The sequence below is a fragment of the Microcebus murinus genome, chromosome 13 (assembly GCF_040939455.1).
Source record: "Microcebus murinus isolate Inina chromosome 13, M.murinus_Inina_mat1.0, whole genome shotgun sequence".
Lineage (NCBI taxonomy): Eukaryota > Metazoa > Chordata > Mammalia > Primates > Cheirogaleidae > Microcebus > Microcebus murinus.
In genome coordinates, this window is record NC_134116.1 from 73,499,678 (window position 1) to 73,522,515 (window position 22,838).

At 40.6% G+C, this 22,838-nt stretch overlaps 1 protein-coding gene across 2 annotated transcripts in view; it reads right to left on the minus strand.

Moving 5' to 3' along the window:
• The window catches only part of B3GLCT (beta 3-glucosyltransferase), a 95,230-nt gene that overhangs the window by 11,590 nt on the left and 60,802 nt on the right, over positions 1–22,838 (minus strand). For both annotated transcript variants that reach the window (XM_020290449.2, XM_020290450.2), the window contains exons 9-13: positions 21,787–21,906; positions 19,935–20,004; positions 12,243–12,356; positions 10,254–10,353; positions 19–138 (exon numbers count right to left, since the gene is read on the minus strand). In XM_020290449.2, coding sequence (XP_020146038.2) covers positions 19–138; positions 10,254–10,353; positions 12,243–12,356; positions 19,935–20,004; positions 21,787–21,906 — 524 coding nt within the window. The remainder of the gene's footprint in view (positions 1–18; positions 139–10,253; positions 10,354–12,242; positions 12,357–19,934; positions 20,005–21,786; positions 21,907–22,838) is intronic.

Genomic DNA, 22,838 nt, shown 5'->3' on the forward strand with positions numbered 1-22,838 from the left:
GGCTGAGCCCATAGTTACCCTCCTCCGCCGGTGACGTAGCTGTAGCCGCCGGTGCCCAGGCCGTAGCCGTAGCGCTCTCCCAGGAACACGGGCTCACGGGCGTCGTAGCAGCTGAGCAGGCGCCGCAGCCGGGAGACACTGGGGTGCCAAAGGGAACACGAGTCACGATCACTTAACTCAACTGCAGCTTCAGAGTAAGCAGCGCGTGCGGCTCTGGCATCCCACGGTTTGCACTGTGTGATACTACACTGAAGTGGTTTAGAGTCACTTAGAGAAGAAATGGATTTTTTTTTAAAGACCAAAAAAAAAAAAAAACAATGCACGAACAGTGTCGTCACTGGAAACAGAAGAGAAACTGAGAAACGGGGGCCCGCTCCCCAGCTTGACTCGTCCCTGCAGAACACAGCTGCCTGGTCTGGCTGGGCAGGTGGCAGGTCACTGGAAGGGGGCGGCTACAGAGCCCCAGATGTCATCCTGTTTCCGCACGAGGGCACTAATCCTCACAGCTTTTCAGACGGACCTGGTATATTTTTTAGAAATTACTGATGGTCTAAAAGGGAGCTTTTGAGGTGCAACTGAGTTGGGGGAGGGTCCGTGTCAGGCCCTTTGCTGGAAGGTGGGGAGGAGAATTTGGGCGGTGAGGCTTTGCTAGAAATCCTCAGAGGACGAGGTGCAACTGTGCTAATGTCCCCTCAACAGGGCCACCCAGTCTGTGCCCTCACTGTGTCTACTTGTTTATACCTCCGCATACCTTTTGGCCCCCTCCTCCGCCTTTGTCACGTGCCACCTGAAACAGCTTCCAAAGGGCAGTGAGAACACCCGTGAGCTGGCCAGAAACACGCTGCAACCTACAGTCGTGCAACAAAAGACTTCACAGGAAAATAAAATCTGGGAATAACTTTCTAAAATAGGCACAAAGGTGATGCTGAGAAAGGCTACGTTTTTATATTTTAAGGACTTGCACCACTTAGAAATGCCTTATAAAGTCCTCCTCCTGGTCCTCCTAATCTAGAGCTTTCCACCAAGTCCCACCTTTCCTCGCGACACTCACCAGCGTTCCTTAACGTAAGTTCTTCCAGGGCCAATGGCCTTGGGTTAAAAGTTCTAAAGGGTCAAATAAACTTGAACATGCTTCTTAGTGAGTCTCCCAGAAGTGGATCTGATGTCAGGCATTTCTCCAAATATTAACCAGGAAATCTTTTCTCACAGGCCAATATTAATACCAGTGTTCTGGAGCTTCATTTGGGGGTTAGGGATGGGTGATAAGAAAACAAAGTGCAAGGAAAGGTCACCCGTCCCATCCATGCCTGTGTCTTACGACACCCCAGCTAACACAGCTAAAGCTGAAAGCCAAGAAAACTAATTTAATGTATGAAAAAAATGGGACAAGGGTTTGTCTACGAGTCTGCCGATGAGGTTTATATCTGTCTGAAGGTCAAGGCCTCCCTGGTAACTTGACTGGGTGACCAGAAAACGTTATCTCCGAACACTATCCTGTTTTGGACACTTTAAGTTAAACTTTCTAAGCTCCTAATTTGGAATCAGTCTTCAGGAAATCATACAGTGAATAACTCTGCAGAGGAAGACAAGTAAATACGTGGACATCACTCAGTGGTGGGGAACATAGTCTTGAAAGATGTCTAAAGGAAACTGCAGCCGCTGGTTGGTAAAAGGCTCTGCAAAAACTCAGAAGCCCTCTGGGGCAAATTTACATATAATTCTAGACCTGGGAAGAAATGAGACATTCATAACATTTCTCTTCCTCCTGCATATTGGAAAACTGTCAATTCAACTCCCAACCTTGAACATCTCTGAAGTTAAAATAACGGAATTTGACATCTCTGTGTTTCTTTTCCTTATGACACCAACCGTGTCCATATTCCCAATATCGTTTTTAAAGCAGAAGGATCACAGACCGAGTTGAGACCCACCATCACACTTGGTGTTTGCTAAACTGGGGCAATACGGACAAAGCAGGTAGATCTGGAGATCCATCTCGGGGGATCTGGCTTCGACCCAGGAAAAGAACTTCACCTGACAATCTGTTACCATTCCAGGCAGTTCCGGGGCACAGAAATGCAGACAGCACGGCAACGCTCCAGAGCACGTGCTACCAAAACCGGCACCTAAATGCATCTTACACTGAATGCGGATTTTGACAGCACAACACTGATCTTCAAAATCCAGAAGATGCTCCACCCTAGCCTATTATGGCATTTATTTATTTGGAATTAATTTCAAGTAGAAAAATTACACGAATAAGACAAATATGTCATATATCTTTTGCCCAGATTTGTCAATTATTAACATTCACCCCATTTGTTTTATCATTCTGTCTTCCTTCTTCTCTCTATACACACATATGTGTACATATGTAATATCTATGTATATGTGTGTATATATGTATATTTCTCGTTTTAGAAATATTTGAGAGTGTAATGTGCACAGATTATGCCCCTCTCCTAAATACATCAATGTTGACTTCCTAAGACAGGAAAAGTTAGCAACTTCAGGAAATTTAACATTGATACAGTAAGTTTCTTAAAAGAGTTAAATAGATACCTGCTAAATGTTATAGCCATTCCACTCCTAGGTATTTAACTGAAAGAAATGGAAGCAAATGTCTACACAAAGACTTGTGTACTAAGGTGCAGAGTAGCCTTAATTATAATAACCCAGAGCTGGACACACTGACACAATGCTTATATCTAAGCTAACCACTCATTCCAATTTTGTGAACTGACCCAATAATGTCCTTTATAGCATTTCTTCCCCTCCAGTGCAGAACTAAGCCCAGGATCCCCGATTGCACTTATCATATCACTTTAATCTCCTTTAATCTGAAACAGTTCCTCGGCTTCTCTCTGTCTTTCAAGACAATAGTATTTTTGAATACGACAAGGCCCCTGCTTTTTTCAACAGAGTGGTCCTTATGTTGGGTTTGTCTGATGTTTCTTCGTGATAATGTCCAAGTTGTGCAATCCCAGTCACAGAGCTACATAAGCCACGTTGCCTGTAGTGCACAATGTCCGTCTGTCCTTTGTTGGCGACTTTCACTTTGATCACCCAGTCAAGTTGTTGTCTGGTTTCTTCACTTAGCAGTAACTACATTTCCCCTGCTACTTCTAAGAGTGTCTGGGAAGATACTTTGACACATGCAAATACCCTGGTCCTCATCAAAACTAACCCTTGACTCCGCATATATTAATGATTCTTGCCTGAACCAATCTTTGCTAGGATTGTTACAAAGTGATGACTTGGCACATTTATCTGTCAGAACTCATCATTATCCTGTAAGCAAGAGGATAACAACGCCCTTCTTCCCCAATTTTTGATTTACTTACCTATTTATTGTAAATGAACCCATTGTTTCCTAATTTTTAATAGTTCTTAATTCATTATTGTCTCTAATTACCCTGACACTTAACTTATCCCACATTTAGCCAGTGGGAACCACTTCTGTGTCCTCTGGACATGCACTTTTCTATCTTCTTCCTTTTTTCTTTCTTTTTTTTTTTTTTTTTTTTTAGCACTTCCTTACTCTCTGGTATAAAATATGTTCCAAATGCATCTTGTACCTTCCTTGCCTCAGCCCAAGAATCAGCTGTTTCTCTGAGAGGCCCTGGTTCCTTTTAGTGGGGAAAGCAGCACTAATGGCCCAGGCAACAGTCTCTCAGCACTACTGGGATGTCTCTGCTTCCAGCCTCTTGCAGCAGAAAGACCTAGGAAGCACATGTGTGGGCACACACACACACATTTTAGGAATTGTGAGTTCTTATAGACTCCTCCAATTCCACTCCATTCCTGGCCCTGCCCTACACTATGTCCAAACTTCCCCTCTTCCACAGCAAGAGCCCTGGAGCCCCAGATAATACCACTTTTTCAATCCTACAACAGATCTAAAATAACTTCAGAACTGCGTCACCCACACCACTTCAAAAGTCAAACCCTACTAAAAAATCAGGATTTGTCTGAAATTCTTATCCTCTTCCTACTCCTGAATGAAGGTATATATTTGAACGCCGTCTTCAGAAGTTATCTACATTAGTTATGTTTTTCCTTCAGTGTGATGATATTTTCACCTGAAATTCAGTTGGGTTCACTTGTTTCAGTTTTCTCCCCATCCTTAATGTTTTTTCTGTTCTTGCTGATTTATTTTTATTTTTTCATGTAAACAGCCCAGTAATATAATTCCATTATCTTTCAGAGCACAGGATTTTTCCTTAAAATCTGGACACAGTCTCATGATGTTTTCAGAACTAGATCTTGATTTAGATCTGACTCTTTAGTAGATCCTAGAGGAGAAGCCAGATAGGATCCAGATTCCAATTCGGCAGCAGCAGCTTCTAGTTTTCTAGTTATGTTTTTCCAACTCCTGCTTCCTCTTGGGCACGGAGTTCTCCACGCTGTCATCTGAAGTCTGTGGACTTGGGGGAGAGATCACTAGTGCCCCTCCTGGCATATGTTTTCTGTTGAGAACTAAACCATTATTAAGATTCCGGCACAAGGACTGGGCTCGTAGTACGAGTGTTGAATGAAGATCCGGTCTGCTGTTTCTCCACAAGAAATTTCGTACTAACCTCTGAAGCCCCTCATTAGTTTGTTGAGTTTATTTGTCAATGGTTTTCTAACTTTTAATTCTTCTAAATAGAATTGCTTGTATTTTTCCAGTTCAGTTTTATTAAAGTCTTCTCGAGAAGTTTTCATTTTAGAGAATTCAGATTCCAGATCTTTAATTCTGAGTTCCATCTGGCTTCTTATTACTTTATTTCTGTAGACTTAGGGGGCACACATGCGGTTTTGTTGCGTGCATATATTGCGTAGTGCTGGGGTCTGGGCTTTTAGTGCACCCGCCACCCACATAGTGTCCCTGGCACCCACAGGTATTTTTCATACCTCGTCCCCGCTCACTTTTTGGAGTCTCCAATGTCTATTATTCCACGCTATCTGACTTCTTATTGAAACAATATTATTCTCTCTTAACTGCTCTAAGTTTTCTTGAGATGACTGTATCTGTAAAAATACATTTTTATTTTTTTAATCTATTATATCTTGCCTTGCTCTTTCTTCGGTCTCCCATTTATACTGTTCTACTTGACCACGTTCTACAATGTTCATTTCTATGAGTGGCAAGGTTTACCATTTCTTGTTCTAATTTTTTATTCACTAGTTTTTCACATTTCTTTTGTTTGATTTTTCATAGATAATAATTCCCGTTGAAGAACTCGAATCTTTGTATCCAGGTATAGACATTTTGAATGCAGTTTCCAATTCTGCAGTGAAATCAATCTTCTGGAAACATCCTCACAGACACACCCAGAAACAATGCGTCACCAGACATCCCTCAATCCCCCAGTCCCTGGCAATCAACATTCTGTTTTCTGTCTCTGATTTTGACTAAATACCTCATATAAATGGAATCATAGAATAATTATCTTTTTGTGACTTATTTTACTTAGCATAATGTCCTCAAAGTTTATCCATGCTGTAGCATATTGCAGAATATCCTTCCTTATTTAAGGCTAAATAACATTCTATGGATAAAATATGGATGTACTATATTCTGCTTATTCATTCATCTGTTGATGGTCACTCAGCTGCTTCCACATTTTAGTTTTTGTGAATAATGCTGGGTATATAACATGAGTGTATAAATACCTCTTTGATACCCTGCTTTCAATTCTTTTGGGTGTATAACCAGAGATGGAATCACTAGATCACATGGTAATTCTATTTTTAACTTTTAAAGGAACTGCCACACTGTTTTCCACAGAGGCTACTCCATTTAACATTCCTACCAACAGTGCACAAGGGTTCCAATTTCTCCAACAGTTGTCATTTTTTTGTCTTTTGGGTTTTTTGTTGTTTTTTTTTTTGACAGTAGCCATCCTAATGGGTGGGAGACTGTAGTTGTGATTTGCATTTCCCTAACGATTAGTGATGCTGAGCATCTTCTCATGTGCTTATTGGCCATTTGTTGGCCTTGCTTGGAGAAATGTCTAAGTTCTGTGCCCATTTCTGAATTGTGTTGTTTGCTTTTTTGTTGAGGTTTAGGGGTTCTCTATATATTCTGGATATTAATCCCTTATCAGATATATGATTTTCAAATATTTTCTCCCATTCTGTGGGTTGTCTTTTTAGCCTGTTGGTGGCATATCTCAGACCATTTGTGCTGCTATCACAAAATATCACAGAATGAGTGACTTGTAAACAATAGAACTATATTTCTCATGGTTCTGGAGGCTGGAAGTCTAGGATCAAGGCTCCAGCAGGTTCGGTGTCTGGCAAGCAGTGCCCTCTGCTTCCAAGATGGTGCCTTCCTCCCAAGCAGGTCTTTATGCCTCATGTAAATGCTCACCAAAGGGTGATCGCAGTAGGGGAGGACTTTAATAATCAAGTGGATGGAAGGACCTGTTCTGTAGACATCACTCAGCCTCTTTCCCCAGCCACCCCATCATAGCCCAGTGGGCTCAAGAACAAAGTGGCCATGGTGGGCCAGGCATGGTGGCTCACACCTGTAATCCTAGCACTCTGGGAGGCCGAGGCAGGTGGATTGCTCGAGGTCAGGAGTTCGAAACCAGCCTACTAAACCATCTCTACTAAAAATAGAAAGAAATTAATTGACCAACTAAAAATATATATACAAAAAATTAGCCAGGCATGGTGGCACATGCTTGTAGTCCCAGCTACTCGGGAGGCTGAGGCAGTAAGATCGCTTGAGGCCAGAAGGTTGAGGTTGCTGTGAGCTAGGCTGATGCCACTGCACTCACTCCAGCCTGGGCAACAAAGTGAGACTCTGTCTCAAAACAAACAAAAACAAAAACAAAAAAACCCACAAAGTGGCCACAGTGGCAGGGGCGGAGGTGACGCATAGGGTCAGCAACACAGACGTGCACTCACCAAGGAAGAACTGGCCGTGGCTAGCGCTGAGTGCCCAGGCTGCCAACAGCAGAGACCAACACTGAGCCCGCAATATGGCACCATTCCTCAGGGCAATCAGGCAGCAACCTGGTGGCAGGTTGATTACACTGGGCCACTTCCATCACGGAAGGGGCAGTGTTTTGTCCTTACTAGAACAGACACTTGCTCTGGATGTGGATTTTCCTTTCCTGCATGTAATGCTTCTGACAAAACTGCCATCTGTGGACTCACAGGATGCCTTATCCACTCCCATGGTATTCCATACAGCACTGCTTCCAACCAACAAACTCGCTTCACAGCCAAAGACGTGCAGCAGTGGCTCACACCTGTGACACTCACTGGTCTGGCCATGTTCCGCCATCCTGAAGCAGCTGGCTTCACAGAATGGTGCAGTGGTCTTTTGAAGTCACAGTTACAGCACCAGTCAGGTGACAGCGCTCTACAAGGCTAGAGCACAGTTCTCCAGAAGGCTGTGTATGCTCTAAATCAGCATCCAGTATATGGAACTGCTTCTCCCATGGCTGGGATGCAGGGGTCCAGGAATCAAGAGGTGGAATGGGAGTGGCACCATCACCATCACCACTGGTGACCCACTAGCAAAACGTTTGCTTCCTAGTCCGATGATACTATGTTCTGCTGGCTATGGAGGTCTTAATTCCAGCAGGAGGAGTACTTCCACCAGTAGGCACAACAGCGATTCCACTGAACTGAAAAATCAAGACTGCCACCTGGCCACTTTGGGCCCCTCATGCCTCTGAGTCAGCAGGCTAAGAAGGGATTTACGGTGTTGGCCGGGGTGACTGACCAGACTAGCAAGGGCAGAGTGGACTGTTGGCTTTCCTGGCTTTGAGGTTTTGGACTCGGACTGAGCCCCATGCCAGGCTCTGCTCATCCTCTACCCTACATGGGCCTGCCCTCCCGGCTAAACTCCGTTCGGCGTACGTCCCATCCGTCGTGTCTCTCTGAAGAGCTCTGACTGCTGCAGGAAGCGTGCTAATATTTTATATATTTAAACATAAGGGGCATCCCCATGGCTGGACGTGTGGAGGTTCCTGGAGGGTGGCACCCAGGGAGGGCGCGGAAGCTCTGTGCCCCTCGCCCTATGCTTCGCCCCACGCTTCGCCCTGCGCTTCTCTTCATCCGTGCCTGGTGTGACGTTTTTATAATAAACTGGTAAACACAGTGCAAGAGCAAAATGACACCCAGAGGCAACTTTCTATCGAGAACAGAACGCCAGAACGTTATAAGATGGGATTCTGACCAGTCACCTTTGCAGACAAAGGAAGATAGAAATGGCTCAAAAGAAAATATATTCTGAGGTTTCTCACAGATGTGAAAAAGAAAAAAGAACTGTTGAGTACAAACTGTATACTGCAGGGTGAAATTGCCATGCTGAGACTGGAACAGACACAATAAAAAATCAGAACCAGGAAAAAGAAAAGAAATACTTCAAGGACACTGAAATTGTAAAAGAAAAGAACTATGACCTTCAAAAGAAGATAAAACTGAATGAGGAAACATTAGCAAAAATAGCTTGGCTCTACCAAAAAAAATATCTGTGATTCACAATTTGAGTTTGTTAAAAATGTTCCCCCACTGCTTACCAGGCTTTTTATATTATATTTTGAGAAGTCTGATGCCAGTCTAATTTTCTTGCTTTTTAGTTATTTCATCATTGTGCCTGGAGACTCAGACGACTTTATCTTTAAAATCTAATCATTTTACTAAGATATGTGAAAAGGTGATAATTCCAGGTCTATTTCCCATGGTACCCACTGGGCCCTTTCAATGTATAGAATAAGGTCTCCTTTTATTTCTGGTAATTTAAATATTATTTCTGTCTTTTTGTTCTTCAATCAGGGACTCCAATTACATATGTAATGGACTTCTTTGCCACATTCATCTCAACCACTCTTTTTCTAACCCTTTAACTTCTTTATCCTATTTTCATTTTATTGATTGCTTTCCTAATTTTCCTCCATGTCCCTTATTAAATTTTCATTTGAATTTGTTTACATTTTAATATTTTATAAGTTAGTCATAATCTCACATATGAATTTGTCATTTTCTTCTGTTTCTTTTTTGAGTCCATTAAATTCTGGTTTCATTTCTTCCCTTTTGTTGTCCGTTATTTTTTCCTAGTTTTTGAATTTTACATTCAAGATATTTTTCATGTCCCCAAATGTTTGTTGGTCTTCTGGAAGTCAAAGCTCCAGGTTTCTGTTATAATAGAAAGACCAACTTGAAGATGTGGCTATTGTTAATCATGAAGAAGAGGGGTTGACCCTAAATCTTGCAATTATTCAGCCTCATGACTTGGGACAAGCTAGAGAGTTCATCGTGATCAAGGGTGATGTAAGAGTCTCGAAAGGAAAAGGTAACAAGGCTCAAACTGAAAACCACATTTAAGACATCATTGTGCAGTTAGATATTATTGCTAGTAACTATGAATAAAAAAGAAAAGGTGAATATCTGGCAAAAGTGTCAGGTGGAATAGCTGTGGTAAAGATTGACAGCACAAGTGATGCAGGTACAGATGCAATAAATGTTAGACAAGATGTTGCTCAAGATGACATCATCATTGCATTCTTGGAGGTGGCTGTGTTCTGCTTTTGAGCTCACAGTTGTGCTTGGGGTTCACTGAGCTACTTGGTGCTGTAGGCTTATAGATTTCATTCAAATTTGGGAAAATATTTCTTTAAATATTTGTTACATGTCCCTTCTCTTTGGGGACTCCAAATACATATATATAAGGCCACCTGAAATTGTCCCACAAGTTCAGTGATGCTCTGATCATTTTCCGAAATTATTTTTTATCTTTGTGTTTTACTTTGAATAGCTATAACATATACAAGTTCATGATATTTTCTCCTGCAATGTCTAGTTTGCTGTTAATTCCATGGAGCAGGTTTTTCACCTCAGACTATGTAGTTTTCATCCCTACACGTATGGTTTCAGACTTAAGACTGCAAACTCCAACAGTCTACGTCTCCTGAAACTCTCGGCTCCACCCCTCCACTCAGAGTCTGCTGGTCCTGCCTGGAGCCCCTTCCCTCAGCAGTGACGGGGACTCCAACTCCAGGGCAGCCAGCTGGGGCAGCCACCGGCTCACCTCACCTGCACCGCGTCTCTCAGCGACCGCTGCCCTTCGCTGCCTGATGTCTAGTGTCTTCACAACCTGTATTTCATACATTTTGTTCTTTTGAGAGATTGTTTCAGATGGAAGGGTAAATCCCATTCCTGGTACTCTACTTTGGCTGGAAGAAGTACCCGTCATAGTTTTTTTGAATATGTAGAATTTAAAACCATTTAGGATGAGAATGACTCCTTACCTTATTAACGTATCATCATCCACAATGACTAACCATGCTATTTTGTCATGGCTACGATTCAGAAATCTTTCCAAAATGGCAAATGTCTTTCCACAATGACCTGGGAAAGGCAAGAACAAAACTTGAAATGCATTATTTTCTCTACAATATACAGAATTCATTTTTTTTTTTTTAGTTTTAAAAATGTTATAAGTAAAAGCTTGGAAGACAACATGCACCTTAATTTGAAATTTAAAAAAAAATTAGCCTTCTCTAATTTTCATAGATATAATGAACCAGCAGGAACTTTACAGATCATGATGTCTAAGCCATTCATTTCTCACAAGAGGAAATGGAGACCTGGAGAGACTGGGGGGATGACACATGGTCACACAGATAAGCTGAGGCAGAGACAGAATCAGTATCTTCAGTCCAGACAAACAAGAAAGTTGTAAGCCCCACAGCAATTGTAGAAGCCTGGCAGCTTTTCTTAGATATGCTTATTCTGAAGGAACTGTCAGAACTCTGCAACCACAGGCAAGCAACGGTGCAAAAGTAGAAGATTATACCTTCATTTATTTTGTAAATATTTACTACCAAGTTTCTAACATGCCAGGCGGTGTGGCAGGTGCTAAGATATGCACTAAAGATATGTTGTTTAATAGCAGGCACCCTTCAAATGCCAACAGATAAATTACAATGCTTTAATGATAAATGCCTGGACTGAGGTAAGATTAAAACGATTGGGAAGAGAACTCAAGTTGATAGATAGGAACATGCCCCTCATTTGACTAATCATTTGGTGACTGAGTGGAGAACAAACTAATATTAACTTATATTAATTAACATTAAATTATTCTATTTGACCTTTATTTTCCTTATTCTTGATCTCTTTATTTTTAACTGTTACAATATATATTTTTGAAAGCCATCTCAAATTCCTTTTTGGAATAAAATTAAATATAAATATAGGTAATAATAAAGTCAGACTAGAACTGAAGAAATTAAATAAGGAATGCATGAATAAATAAATGATTATTAAAGCCAATCTAAAAAGTCTCAAAAAGAGACTTAAAGGTTAACAAGGTTAACCTTTGTGAGGTTAACAAGAAAAGAAAAAAAAAGAAAATTCCATCTAAAATAGTTTTTCCAAAATAAATAGCAACTGACTCAGTAATTTCCTTAACCTTGTGGGAAGACCTGAAAACTACTGGAATGGCATATCTAATTATACACTGTACTATAATAATCAAGGAATTATGAGTGACACTAACATAAAATAATCAAGATAAATTATAGAACAAACTAATCAGCTTGCTACTTTTATTTTTTTATTCATAAAATATCATGGATGAACCAAAAACTAAAGAATCATGTTCACACTATTTCTTTAGTTTTTGGTCCTCCATAATAAAACAGATAAAAATTAAGATAAATAACACCTGAAGATGAAATGGCCAAATTTACACTTCCATTTTTTCAAATAAAAAGGTTTTTAAATAGAAGACCTACAATCTGAAGAGATAAGCAGGTATACTTCCAACAATTTACTAATTAGATATAACATACATAACAGAGCTTACTCTACATATAGCCAATATAGAATGTGGTTAGGTGCTACTCAGAGATACATACAAAATGTGAACTAGACTATAAGGCTTTTGAGGATAAAAGCTTTGTGTGGGGTAAATTAACTTTGGATGCCTCATTATGGCTGCAAGGAAGGTATGAAAAATCTACCATTAAACTCTATTGTAACTGTCATGGGCTCAATTATAGCAACATAACCTACTAAAAATGTGCAACCGTTTGTACTATAAAACCCTTAATTTGAAGGAACCAGTCTATATCTGTGAGTAAATATGTTGGGTGGGGGAAGAAGGAAAAAAACTTATATGAAACAAAAGATTATAGTACTTGTAAAATATTTCATTTTTATCCTAACTTAATTTACTATATTTACAGAATGGGGATTTTTAATAAGGAGAGCAGTAAGACTTAAGGACCCACCTCTGTCTGTATTAGGAATGCCCAAATCCACAGTAGGAATGGAGCTTTCAGCATGGTCACTGTAGTACTCGATGAGACTTGCCTGGCCCTCCCAAGTCTGCTTGACGATGGGTACTGAAAAAATTACAGAGGTGACAATCACCGGCACAATTACATAGGCAACCTTGAAAACTCAAAAGGGGAGTACAATCGCCTACAAAGGAAGAGAAACATTACTTGCTCTTCAGGTACTCCAAGACTCAGAGCTTGCTTTCAACCCTGGGAAATGCCAACACTGCTGAGGACAGCATGACTAGAACCCTCTTTTAGGAGCATTTGCAATATCCTCCACAGTCAATTATTTCTCATTCCTGGTGATAAATATACTTACTTCCATACAGTCATAAGTTTTCTAGTTTGATTATACTGTTGTGTTTAAATTAATTTTAGCTAATTTTTCTCTTTTCCCAACAGGTTAATTCATTTAACATACCCACAAGTGGATATTTAAAATGTGTTCTGGGGCAGGTGGGGAATATAAATACCTCTAAGGATGTTAATCTTCATTGTGGTTCTGGCTGATATATAAATTCATCCCTCTTACAAAGGAGTGTGGGAAGGCCTTTGCAAACTATGCATGTCCCCACCCAAAGATTCTAACAGGACCATCCACCCGTACAAAGGACACGATCTTGGCATCAAGAACTACTGCACACAATGGGTGGTATTATGATGTGCTTTTGAAAAGAGTGCAAGAAATAAGATTGAGAACCACTGCAGACTTTAAAACTCTATCATTAACAGATAAATTGTTTTAACATAATAAACATAAACAACAGAAAACTTTCCTGGTATTCTGCATTTTAGGTTTAGATGCTCAAAGGTAGGTCTGTAGGTCTGTAGGTCTTCCAATGCATACCTAGCATTCAGACTGATCACTACTTAATTCACCTGACCAATTCTCCAAGTAATTATTTTCTTCTATACTTTGTAAAAAGAATTACTCTCTATGCATCTCTGAATTTTAAAAGGTTTCTGTTTTTGTTTGTTTGTTTGTTTGTTTTGAGACAGAATCTCACTTTGTTGCCTAGGCTAGAGTGAGTGCCGTGGCGTCAGCCTAGCTCACAGCAACCTCAAACTCCTGGGCTCAAGCAATCCTGCTGCCTCAGCCTCCCAAGTAGCTGGGACTACAGGCATGTGCCACCATGCCCGGCTCATTTTTTCTACATACATTAGTTGGCCAATTATTTTCTTTCTATTTATAGTAGAGACAGGGTCTTGCTCTTGCTCAGGCTGGTTTCGAACTCCTGACCTCGAGCAATCCGCCCACCTTGGCCTTCCAGAGAGCTAGGATTACAGTCGTGAGCCACCGCGCCCGGCCCGGTTTCTGTTGTTTTTTAAACAGAAAATGCCACATTTAGATTTTACACCCTGTTAAGCATCTAAACTCTGATGAACCAAATTTTCACTTAACTTTTTCAGACTTTATCAGATCACGTAACTTTCCCTTTTTCCAGGCCCAAATCAAAACAAATTATATGCAAAAGCTGACACTGCAATGTGAAATTTCAGTGTTTAGCTGCATACATCAGCAAATTCTGAGTCTAGCTCAGAAAGCCCGTATATATAAAATAAAAAAGTGCATCATTTTCTAATCCATTATTCACTGGCTTTAAAAAGAAAAAAACAATGATCAATTCTGGACATTTGCTAAAATTATCACCAAATTACCCATTCAATATTATTTTCATACAATAAAATATAATTTTTCTGCAACCACAGAAAGGGATATAGTTCTAAGTATTTCCCTGTGTCAAAATGGTCAAAGTCGCACTAAATAATAGATAAGGTTGCTGGAGGACAAGAAAAGAAAAAGAAATCTTTAAAAACCTCACTCTGAAAAAAAAAAAGACAAAAAAAAAAAACCTCACTCTGTTTTACTTCCAAATTTCAGTAGAACAAAAATCTCAACCCAGGCAGTGCAGTGGCAGTCTTATTATTTGCTTTGCATATAATAAGAGAGCTTACCCCAGAAAGGGCTCCCTGCAGTTTGCAGCCACTGAAAGTTCACACACTTGGGTTAAATGTCCTGCACTGCATAATGCTGGAAGCAGCTGCGAGGAAAGGTTAAGAACTTTCCTCAGTCCCTAGCATGGGCCCTGCAGGCTGTGCAAACGCTGCTTTCAATTCCTCAGCCATTAGGCCTTCAGTCCTTTTTGCTCTAATAGGTTTATTAAACAGCACAGGTGTTTCTTCTCAATTAGCTTAATGACTTAAATGAAGTTAAAATAAAGTATGAGTTAGCTCTCCAATTGCTATACCTAACTACACCCTTTCAGGTTTAATTTGAAAGAGGTGAAACAGATATTATACTAAAGGTAACAATTACTATGTGCGTGACTCATTCCCCAACACCTGGCACAGGGCCTAGGCCATACTAGGTGTTCAATAAATACTTGAATGAGGACTGAAACTTTATAGGAGTTTCAATAAAAAGCCTAGGGCTATTTTTGGAAACTAGTTTAAAGGAAGGTTTTATTCATAATGGCAATTCATCCTTCGGTACAAGACAGGTACAACCATTATCAATCATTTAAAAATAGGCCAAGCAGTTTAAAATAGTATGATTCTATAATACATAAAGTAGTTATTAGCACTTTGTATCATCTCTCCCCTCATTAATATACCTGTGGTTTTGTCCCATCTACTAGCTGTAAAGAATTTAAAGCCAAGGTTAAGTCTTCTATAATAGCAGGTTAAGGGTTTATCTTCAACGAGGGTTGATTCTGAACAGGTTAAACTTTTAAAATATTGGTCTACTTTATTAGCATTATTTAAATTCTAAAATGAATTCATTCTATTATTTACAAAATATTTTATGTTGTACTGAGGCATTGTATTCCTAAAGATATAAACTTTGAGAAAATACTTCAATACAGCTACATGATATAGTATCTCATTTTCAATAAAGAGAAGCATACTTTTTATCACATAATAAAATAATAGTGAATGCTTCTTTCCAGAAAGTTTGCCACAGGAGAACTTAAAATTGGAACAAAGTTAAAATTTTACTATTAAAAAACCCCCAGCTGCACAGATGGCATAAATCTTCCTTAGAGTTTTCTAGACTCTAAACAGGAGCTGTGTCTCACCATGAGGATAGAACACACATTTTTACCCCCAGGAAACTGACTTGCAAAACTGTCTCAGATTACATATTACAGTGAACTTGACGCTCGAACACTTCATAAAATCTCAAACACAATCATATGTGAATGGCTGCTTTGATTTTAAGGAATCTGCTCCTTTTGCCTGGCAGATGGACCTTGTGTGTCAGTGTCCACAAAATAAAATCCTGATTGCACTTCTCTTCTCAGGAGAGGGCTCAGGACACACACAACACCGGTGTGCTCCAATTCTAAGACAGAAAAGCTTCCCTTCTGGATGATCTAAAATAACATTCTAGGGCAATCTGGAACATCTGTGATTCAATGGCCAGGGAAACAACCGAAACAGGCAACACCTGACCCCCTCCTCCTCTCTTCAATAATTAATCTAATCACCTCATCTGATTAGAGTGTGGCTTTCCATCTGGCTGCATTTTAATTCAAGCCTCAGCTTTTAAATAAGCAGATTGTGCTGCAGTACCTGTAAGCCTCTTTAATCAGAGAACACCAGCCACCAAACACTCCTTTTAATCAATTTGTTCAGATTTGCCTCTTCTAGACAAGATCACAGCAGTAAAGATAACAAATAGGTTTAAAAAAAAAAAAAAAAACGGAAAGAAATAAGGTGCTAATTTTTAAGAGCTCAGGGAGCTGTGAAAAGGAACTAAAGGCATAGCAAATGGCAATTTAACCTCTTTAAGTAGAGGGAGACTGCAGGAGGAGAGTGTCTCACAACGCACCATGTGATAAACAAAGACAGGGCTGTCACGAGGTCCATGAGACGTGCACACGAACTGCACGGCAAAAGGATGCAAAGAAAATTCGTAAGGTTTTCCAACAGCTCAACATCACACTGTAAGGCTGGTGGCAGGCCCCCCTCCCCTCCCTAGATCAAAAGGAAAAGGTTCACGAGGCCAGACCTGCCAAGGAGAACTGCCAGGCCCCACTGAAAACAAACAACACCTGGATGTCCACCCAGATAAAGTTTTTGGCTCCTGGATTCCACAAATACCGCCAGCCCTTTCTCAATGCCCACCAAAGGTCTCCCCAGCTCTTCCTGCCAAAAGTCCCTAGCCCAATCCAAACAGTATAAAGGCCCGCACCCCCTCCAAATGGACGTGACTTCTCAGGCTCCCCTCTCTTAGGCCCCGCAGACCTCACCAGGGAGCACACAATAAAGTCACATTGTTTGGCCCCACTCTCTCTCCTCTCTCCCTCCCTCTCTCTCCCTCTCTCTCTCCCCCCCCCCCCCCCGTTTCTTTTACCGCCAGAAAACTTTACACACACCACGGAAAACATATAACCCAAGAGGAGATAATCAAGCTGAACATTAAAACTCCAGAGATCTCTGTGCTTAAATATAATTCAACATGCTATTCCTAACTCATCACCTTATATAATACAGTTTCTTTAATATCCTACTACATGCTTGCCTCTCAGTGATGCTGTCTCAATGATGTCAATATGTATTACTTTCTTGAACCAAAAGATAGAATATATTTTTTCTAACAGAATTTATTGCTGCTAACTGTGTCCTAAGAATGCTCTGCTTCATTTAAATCAGAATCCAGACAAAAGCAGTTACATAAATGTTTCATTGTTAGGCAAATAAATAAATATAATATTTAAAGTATTTCTTCATTTTATAACTTGGTTTTATTATCAATTCTTCCATGAGAATATAAAAAAAAATAAATTCAATGTACATTATCCCTTGCCATGACTTTAATGACTAGAGCCTTAACTGGAGTGTGTTCCCTCCCTCATCCTCATCCCAGGAGGTGACCAGCACTATAATGAACCGGCAGAGGGGGCCATCACTAGTGTCCTCTTCTGCTCAGTGCTTGGGGATAGTGTGCCCACAAGTATCAGTGTAGCCCATTCTCAATTTTCCTAAGATAAATACAGTTTCTTACTCATGTTTTTTTTTCTTCACTGTCATTTAGCCTTTGTTACTTCCAGTATTTCTACCACAGAGTGCACAGGGAAAGAAAAGTCAAAAAAAAAAAAAAAGAGAGAAAAAGAAAAACACCCAGTCCGTGTATTCTACGAGAGTGTAGCGGTGACACGCTAAGACAGGAGTGGCAGTCTAGATTCCCAGCTCTACCTGTATTTTAGATCCTGTGCGGGTTTCAGTTCCTTGCCATGCCCATTGCTACTGAAAATGAAAAGCCACTTTCACAGTCAAAACTGACCTTGAGCATAGCAGGGCATCACCATGAATATCTAAGACCATTTATCAAGTGTTGGGTTTGTAACACATCCAAGGAGATTACAGTACAGCGGTGCCATGGTGGAAAGAGTCTGAGAGTTAGGAGCCAGAAAACCAGAGTCCTTGGCTCTCCTACTCAATAGGCAATGAGAAATTGGGCCAGTTGTGTATCATTCCATACTTCCCTACATCATCTCTATAATATCAAGTGAATAACAATAATTATCACATCACAAGGAACTGTTAACATGAAATCAGATGACAGAATGCATGTGAAAAACACACCAGAAAATGTAAAAAAGATTAGCAGTTAGAAGCAGTTATTGTGGCATTGTCATTGTAACTGATGTGATTACTGGACAATTCTTTGGGCCAATTGGTGGCTAGTCCAGACCTCTAAAAGGAGAGGCAGAACCCAATGCCCTATCAGGCTTCATTTCCATCATGCAAAATGGATATCAGGTCCCGAAAATCCTGCAGCCTTAGACTATTTTTTCAAACAAACACATCCAAGTTGGAAAGATGGCTTGACACAAAAACCCAACTGTGAAAGCTACATGATACCTTTTAGGTTTCATGTTTCCATGACCCCAAGAATCAAATTAACAGCAGCAAATCAATGCATCTGGCTTCAAGAAGTTTGTTTTTAATAACGCTCCTAATGGGCTTTTTAAGATTTTGTGATTTTTAAAGATCTTTGACTCAAAATTTGAACATAAAAGCATTTCACAGATATCTAAAAAGACTATCTCAACCTTATGCAAAGTAGGAAAGTAGTAAGATTACTCAAAATTACTAAATTCAAATTAAAAAAAACTTTTTTTCTTCATTTTTTGTAGGATATGAAAAATACAACAGAAGTATCCCTAATTTTATGGCTTCACTATCACTTGCAAAATGTGTTTCAGAAGAAAAAAATACCACCACCACCACCACCATTCTGAACATTAATATTATGAAAGCAATCACTACTCCAAGGGCAGCTTCAAGATCAATTATATCAATTCAAACACTTCTTCTGCTTGCTGTAAAAGAAGATAAAATAAAATAAAATGCAGTCCAGTTAATTTCCCTGACACCTTTTTAAAAGGATATTTGTCAAAGTCAATTCACAAAGCCCTTCCAGATCACAAAAAAAGCAAAAGGATATTAAATTCAGGCTAAATTTATGATAAATGAAAAATTTATCTATTGATATATTGATTCTTCATAGTGTTTTAGGACTCCTTGTATAACAAATGCATATATTTATTTAGGATGATTTAATAGAATTTGGAATTTAATGTGATTATTTTAGATAAATACAAAGGTTTATAGTTAATGTACTTTTAAGATAGTATAGATTATAACTAGATTTTTATTGATGTTGATGCCTTGGACAATACTTTAATCCTATATTATAATATTATTTTATTTTTAAAATATCTTCCCCTTTAAAATATAATTTGTATATATATTATCACATAAAATACATAAATGAACTTCCCCCCATAGCTCCAATACCATGAAAATGACAGCTGGTTTAGAAATCTCTCCTACATAAATATCATATCCTTGGTGAAATCGACAGTCTTTTCATGGAAAAAAATTAAAATATGTACTAAAATTAGAAAATGCAAAACACTGCCTAATTTTCAATTTCAGACAAGTGCTGCTTAAAATAAGGTACAAAAAGAGAGAAATTATGTCTATTTATATGTAGGATGGTCTTTGTTTTTTTTACATTATCACCATAACTTGGCAGCATCTGTAATGACACCAAAAACTTGAATAAAAACAACATTCGTCTGCATGCCAGGATTTCCTTAAGAAGAGCTCACTGTTTCTAAGGCAGCTTTTTTTTCCCCTCCAATATATCTACTCGTGAGCAAATACATATCTTTATTAAACAGTTCCAATGTGTGCGTTTGAAATAGATATAAAAAGAAGGAACAATCTTCAAGAAAAGAGTCTTTGTTGGCACTGTTACCTGGAAATCTGCTCTAATATTCTTTATACAGTGCAGAGACCGTGCATGGATATAATAGAAAACTGTTTGACAAAACGGATTGTTAATTCACAGCGTCTCCAAGACTGCCACAACTGAGCTTTTCCATTTCCAACCTAAAATACTGCTGTAAACAGCACCGCCTATGAGCTCTCATGTTTCGATATCAAACTGTCCTTCCTAATCGGTCTTGGTGACGGCAGTGGTGCAAGGAGGAATAACGAACTGCTTCCATTTAAACATCTCATTTGTCATTATACCTTTCTTGAGTTTATACCTCGTTTTTATTTTTTTTAATGCAGTTTGGATTTTAAAAGTTCAATAAAAATGAATAACCCCAAACATACTTCTGTCACCATGAAATTTCTTGCATGTTTTTACTGCAACGAAAATATTCTCCTTCTTCACTGGTTCTCCCTAAAAAACAAGAAAAATATATGCACACATGAGTCAGCCTTATCTTAACTTCACACCTACATTAGATCTCACATGCTCTACAGTTCAAATTAACCCATGGTCAGGGATATCAAACCTATTTCCAGGACAAAGTTTTAGGGAAGAAAAGGAACTGTAGTTCAGCTGACAACATAACCTTTGAAGTCAGCCAGCTCTGGACCTGCCTTCCGGCTCTGCCCTGCAGACAGCATCACCTTAACAAGTTTCTTAAGCTCTCAGAAGTTCAGTCTGCTCACTTAGGAAAAGGGAGCAGTAACCACCAAAAGGCTGCTATTATTAATATACATTTACTGAGCACACAGGAAGTGACCAATAAATGTTAGTTAACTTCCTTTCCTTTCTCCAGCTGTGAAGATCTTGACAAACAGAAAGAAGTAGGGGGATCTTGCAGTACAAAATAAGAGATGACTCCCTTTTCTGGGCCCAGCCTTACTTTAATGTTGAAAGTATCCCTATGGCCCCTTTACTGGTTACCCAAGTCTAGGCTAAGGATGGTCTGTCCTCCACCAAAGGTAGGGTGACTTCAAGCACCTGGGCGATGGGGTGGGGAGTTCCTGGAGCCAGGCTGATCACACAGATGAAACGGGCACAAGACGGGTTTGTTGACAACAAGGCCTCTGCAGGAGCGGGGCGGGGGGTGTCCTGTTACCTTTATTACCTATCACAGGCCTGTAATAATATCAGTCATAATTCCCACATCATTTGGGGCTGGTTTACAGTGACATCTAGCCACAGCTCTGTCATGTCACTCAAGGCACCAGGAGAGACAGTAAGGGGCAACCATTGCATCTACAAAGACTGATTTCCCTGCGGGAGACGCACACACGTGACAGATTCTCCCCCACATTACACTGTGTTTTCTTTTAAAACAGCACACACAAACTGCTGTGTGACCGACTCGAGAATAACAAACATTTGAGGGTGGTGAACATATTTTCCTTTATGAAAACTTAACAACCTAGTTAGTTTCAGGGTCTTCAGGCTTACCCTGGACTGGACCAAGGGTCCACCACGACCAGTAAGTTTATTCTGAAAGTCTTAGAGCAGGGGTCCTCAAACTTTTTAAACAGGGGGCCAGTTCACTGTCCCTCAGACCGTCAGAGGGTCGTTGGAGAGTGCGGCGCACATTCCACACATGCCCACTGTGGGCCTGGGACAAGTGGGCCGCTAAGCGGGACAGGCAGCCGCGGCAAAAACACCCGGGGAACCGGATAAATGTCCTCAGCAGGCCGCATGTGGCCTGCGGGCCATAGTTTGAGGAAGCCTGTCCTAGATGGTCGCAGGTGAGATTAAAGGCAGGGTCCCCTGCTGAGAGAGTAAAGGCTTGTGGAGAAGGCTAGGGTGTCACAGAAAATGTTTGAAATTGCCTTTCCAGGAAATGGAACAGAAATTCCAATCAACACATCCTATGTCATCAACCAAACAAATGACTGGGCACATTGGCTCTGAAGCGCTGGGGCGAACAGGACCTCACAGGGGCGCTGGAGCGAGGAACCAGTCAGAACCCTCACTCGCCCCTTCCAGCCACGCAGCCTTGAGCAAGTGGGTACTACCTCCTCTGTGCCTCTCTCTCCTAGGACACACGTGAGACGCGCTAACAGCAGCACTTAACTCGCAGTGCTGTTATCACTAGGGACACGACAGATAGACAGTTCTTTGGGCACAGAGCAAAGGTTGATTTTATTACACACAGCACGTAAACGTCCCTTCGATGAGCGAGGAAGTTTTCCTTGCGTTACTTACACAAAGTGGGAGGAAAGAACGGAACGTGGTAGCACAGTTGGAGTCCACGGCAGCTGTGCAGAACTCAGGCACGGGGGTGAGGGCAGGCCCCCCGCCTTTGTCCCAGATGTAGAGGGCAATCTGTGAAAGACAGGAGACAGGCAATGAAGCACTCAGCCACACCGCAAGGGTAAGACAGGACAAAAATTCCTACAGCAAGGCAGAGCACGCCTTCTACGGAGAGCACTAAAATGGACCATGTCGATTTGTCAATATTCGACAGGATTTTTTTCTACTCAAAAAGTGGCAATTCCACGTTGATGGATCTAATCTTTTGTTAACAGTAAGCAATTAACTAGGAATCAATATTCTGACCTCCCAAGACTCCCATGGTCATCGATGAGCGGTTCTGGGGAAGAGCACCTTCTATAGACGGCAGCATAGAGAGATGTGAGGAATGCCACCAAGGCCCTGCTTTCCTGCCGTGTGGTGACTACACACCCTCAATAGCCAACTTGCTGAAAACATCTGAAAAGGCTGGATCAAATGCCTTTAAATTCATTTTAAATATACTGCAAAATTGGCACAAAAGTATGGAAGCTGTGAGGACAAAAACGTGAAAGTGAGAACCTGGGGGAAGGGCACCCAGTGTGGTTTGGCCAGTAGGCATCAGCTGACCAGGAGAGTGAAGCCTATGACCACCCCACAGTTGGGTGTGGCCAACAGCAAACCCCACATACACCTGGGACCTTGGAGCTAAATGGAGGGAAGAAATAATCTCCAAACCTCCTCTGAGATTTTATAACCAAAGCTGGGCCTCCCTAATTTGTGCCAACTGTGAGGTCCAAAAACACCTCAAACCAAGTAATTGCTAGTGGTCCCAAGTCAGTTTACCCACAGCAGCAGGCAGAATCTCAGCCACCCACAACCCACCCACATAGGCCTGAGAGGATTTTTCCAAAGGAACAAGAGTACTCAAGAGAAAAATCACAAAAAATACAAAGGAAGGAGATGACGAGCAAGAGTCAGCAGACATAATTTAATCAGACCCAAAGACTTCAGATATTGGAATT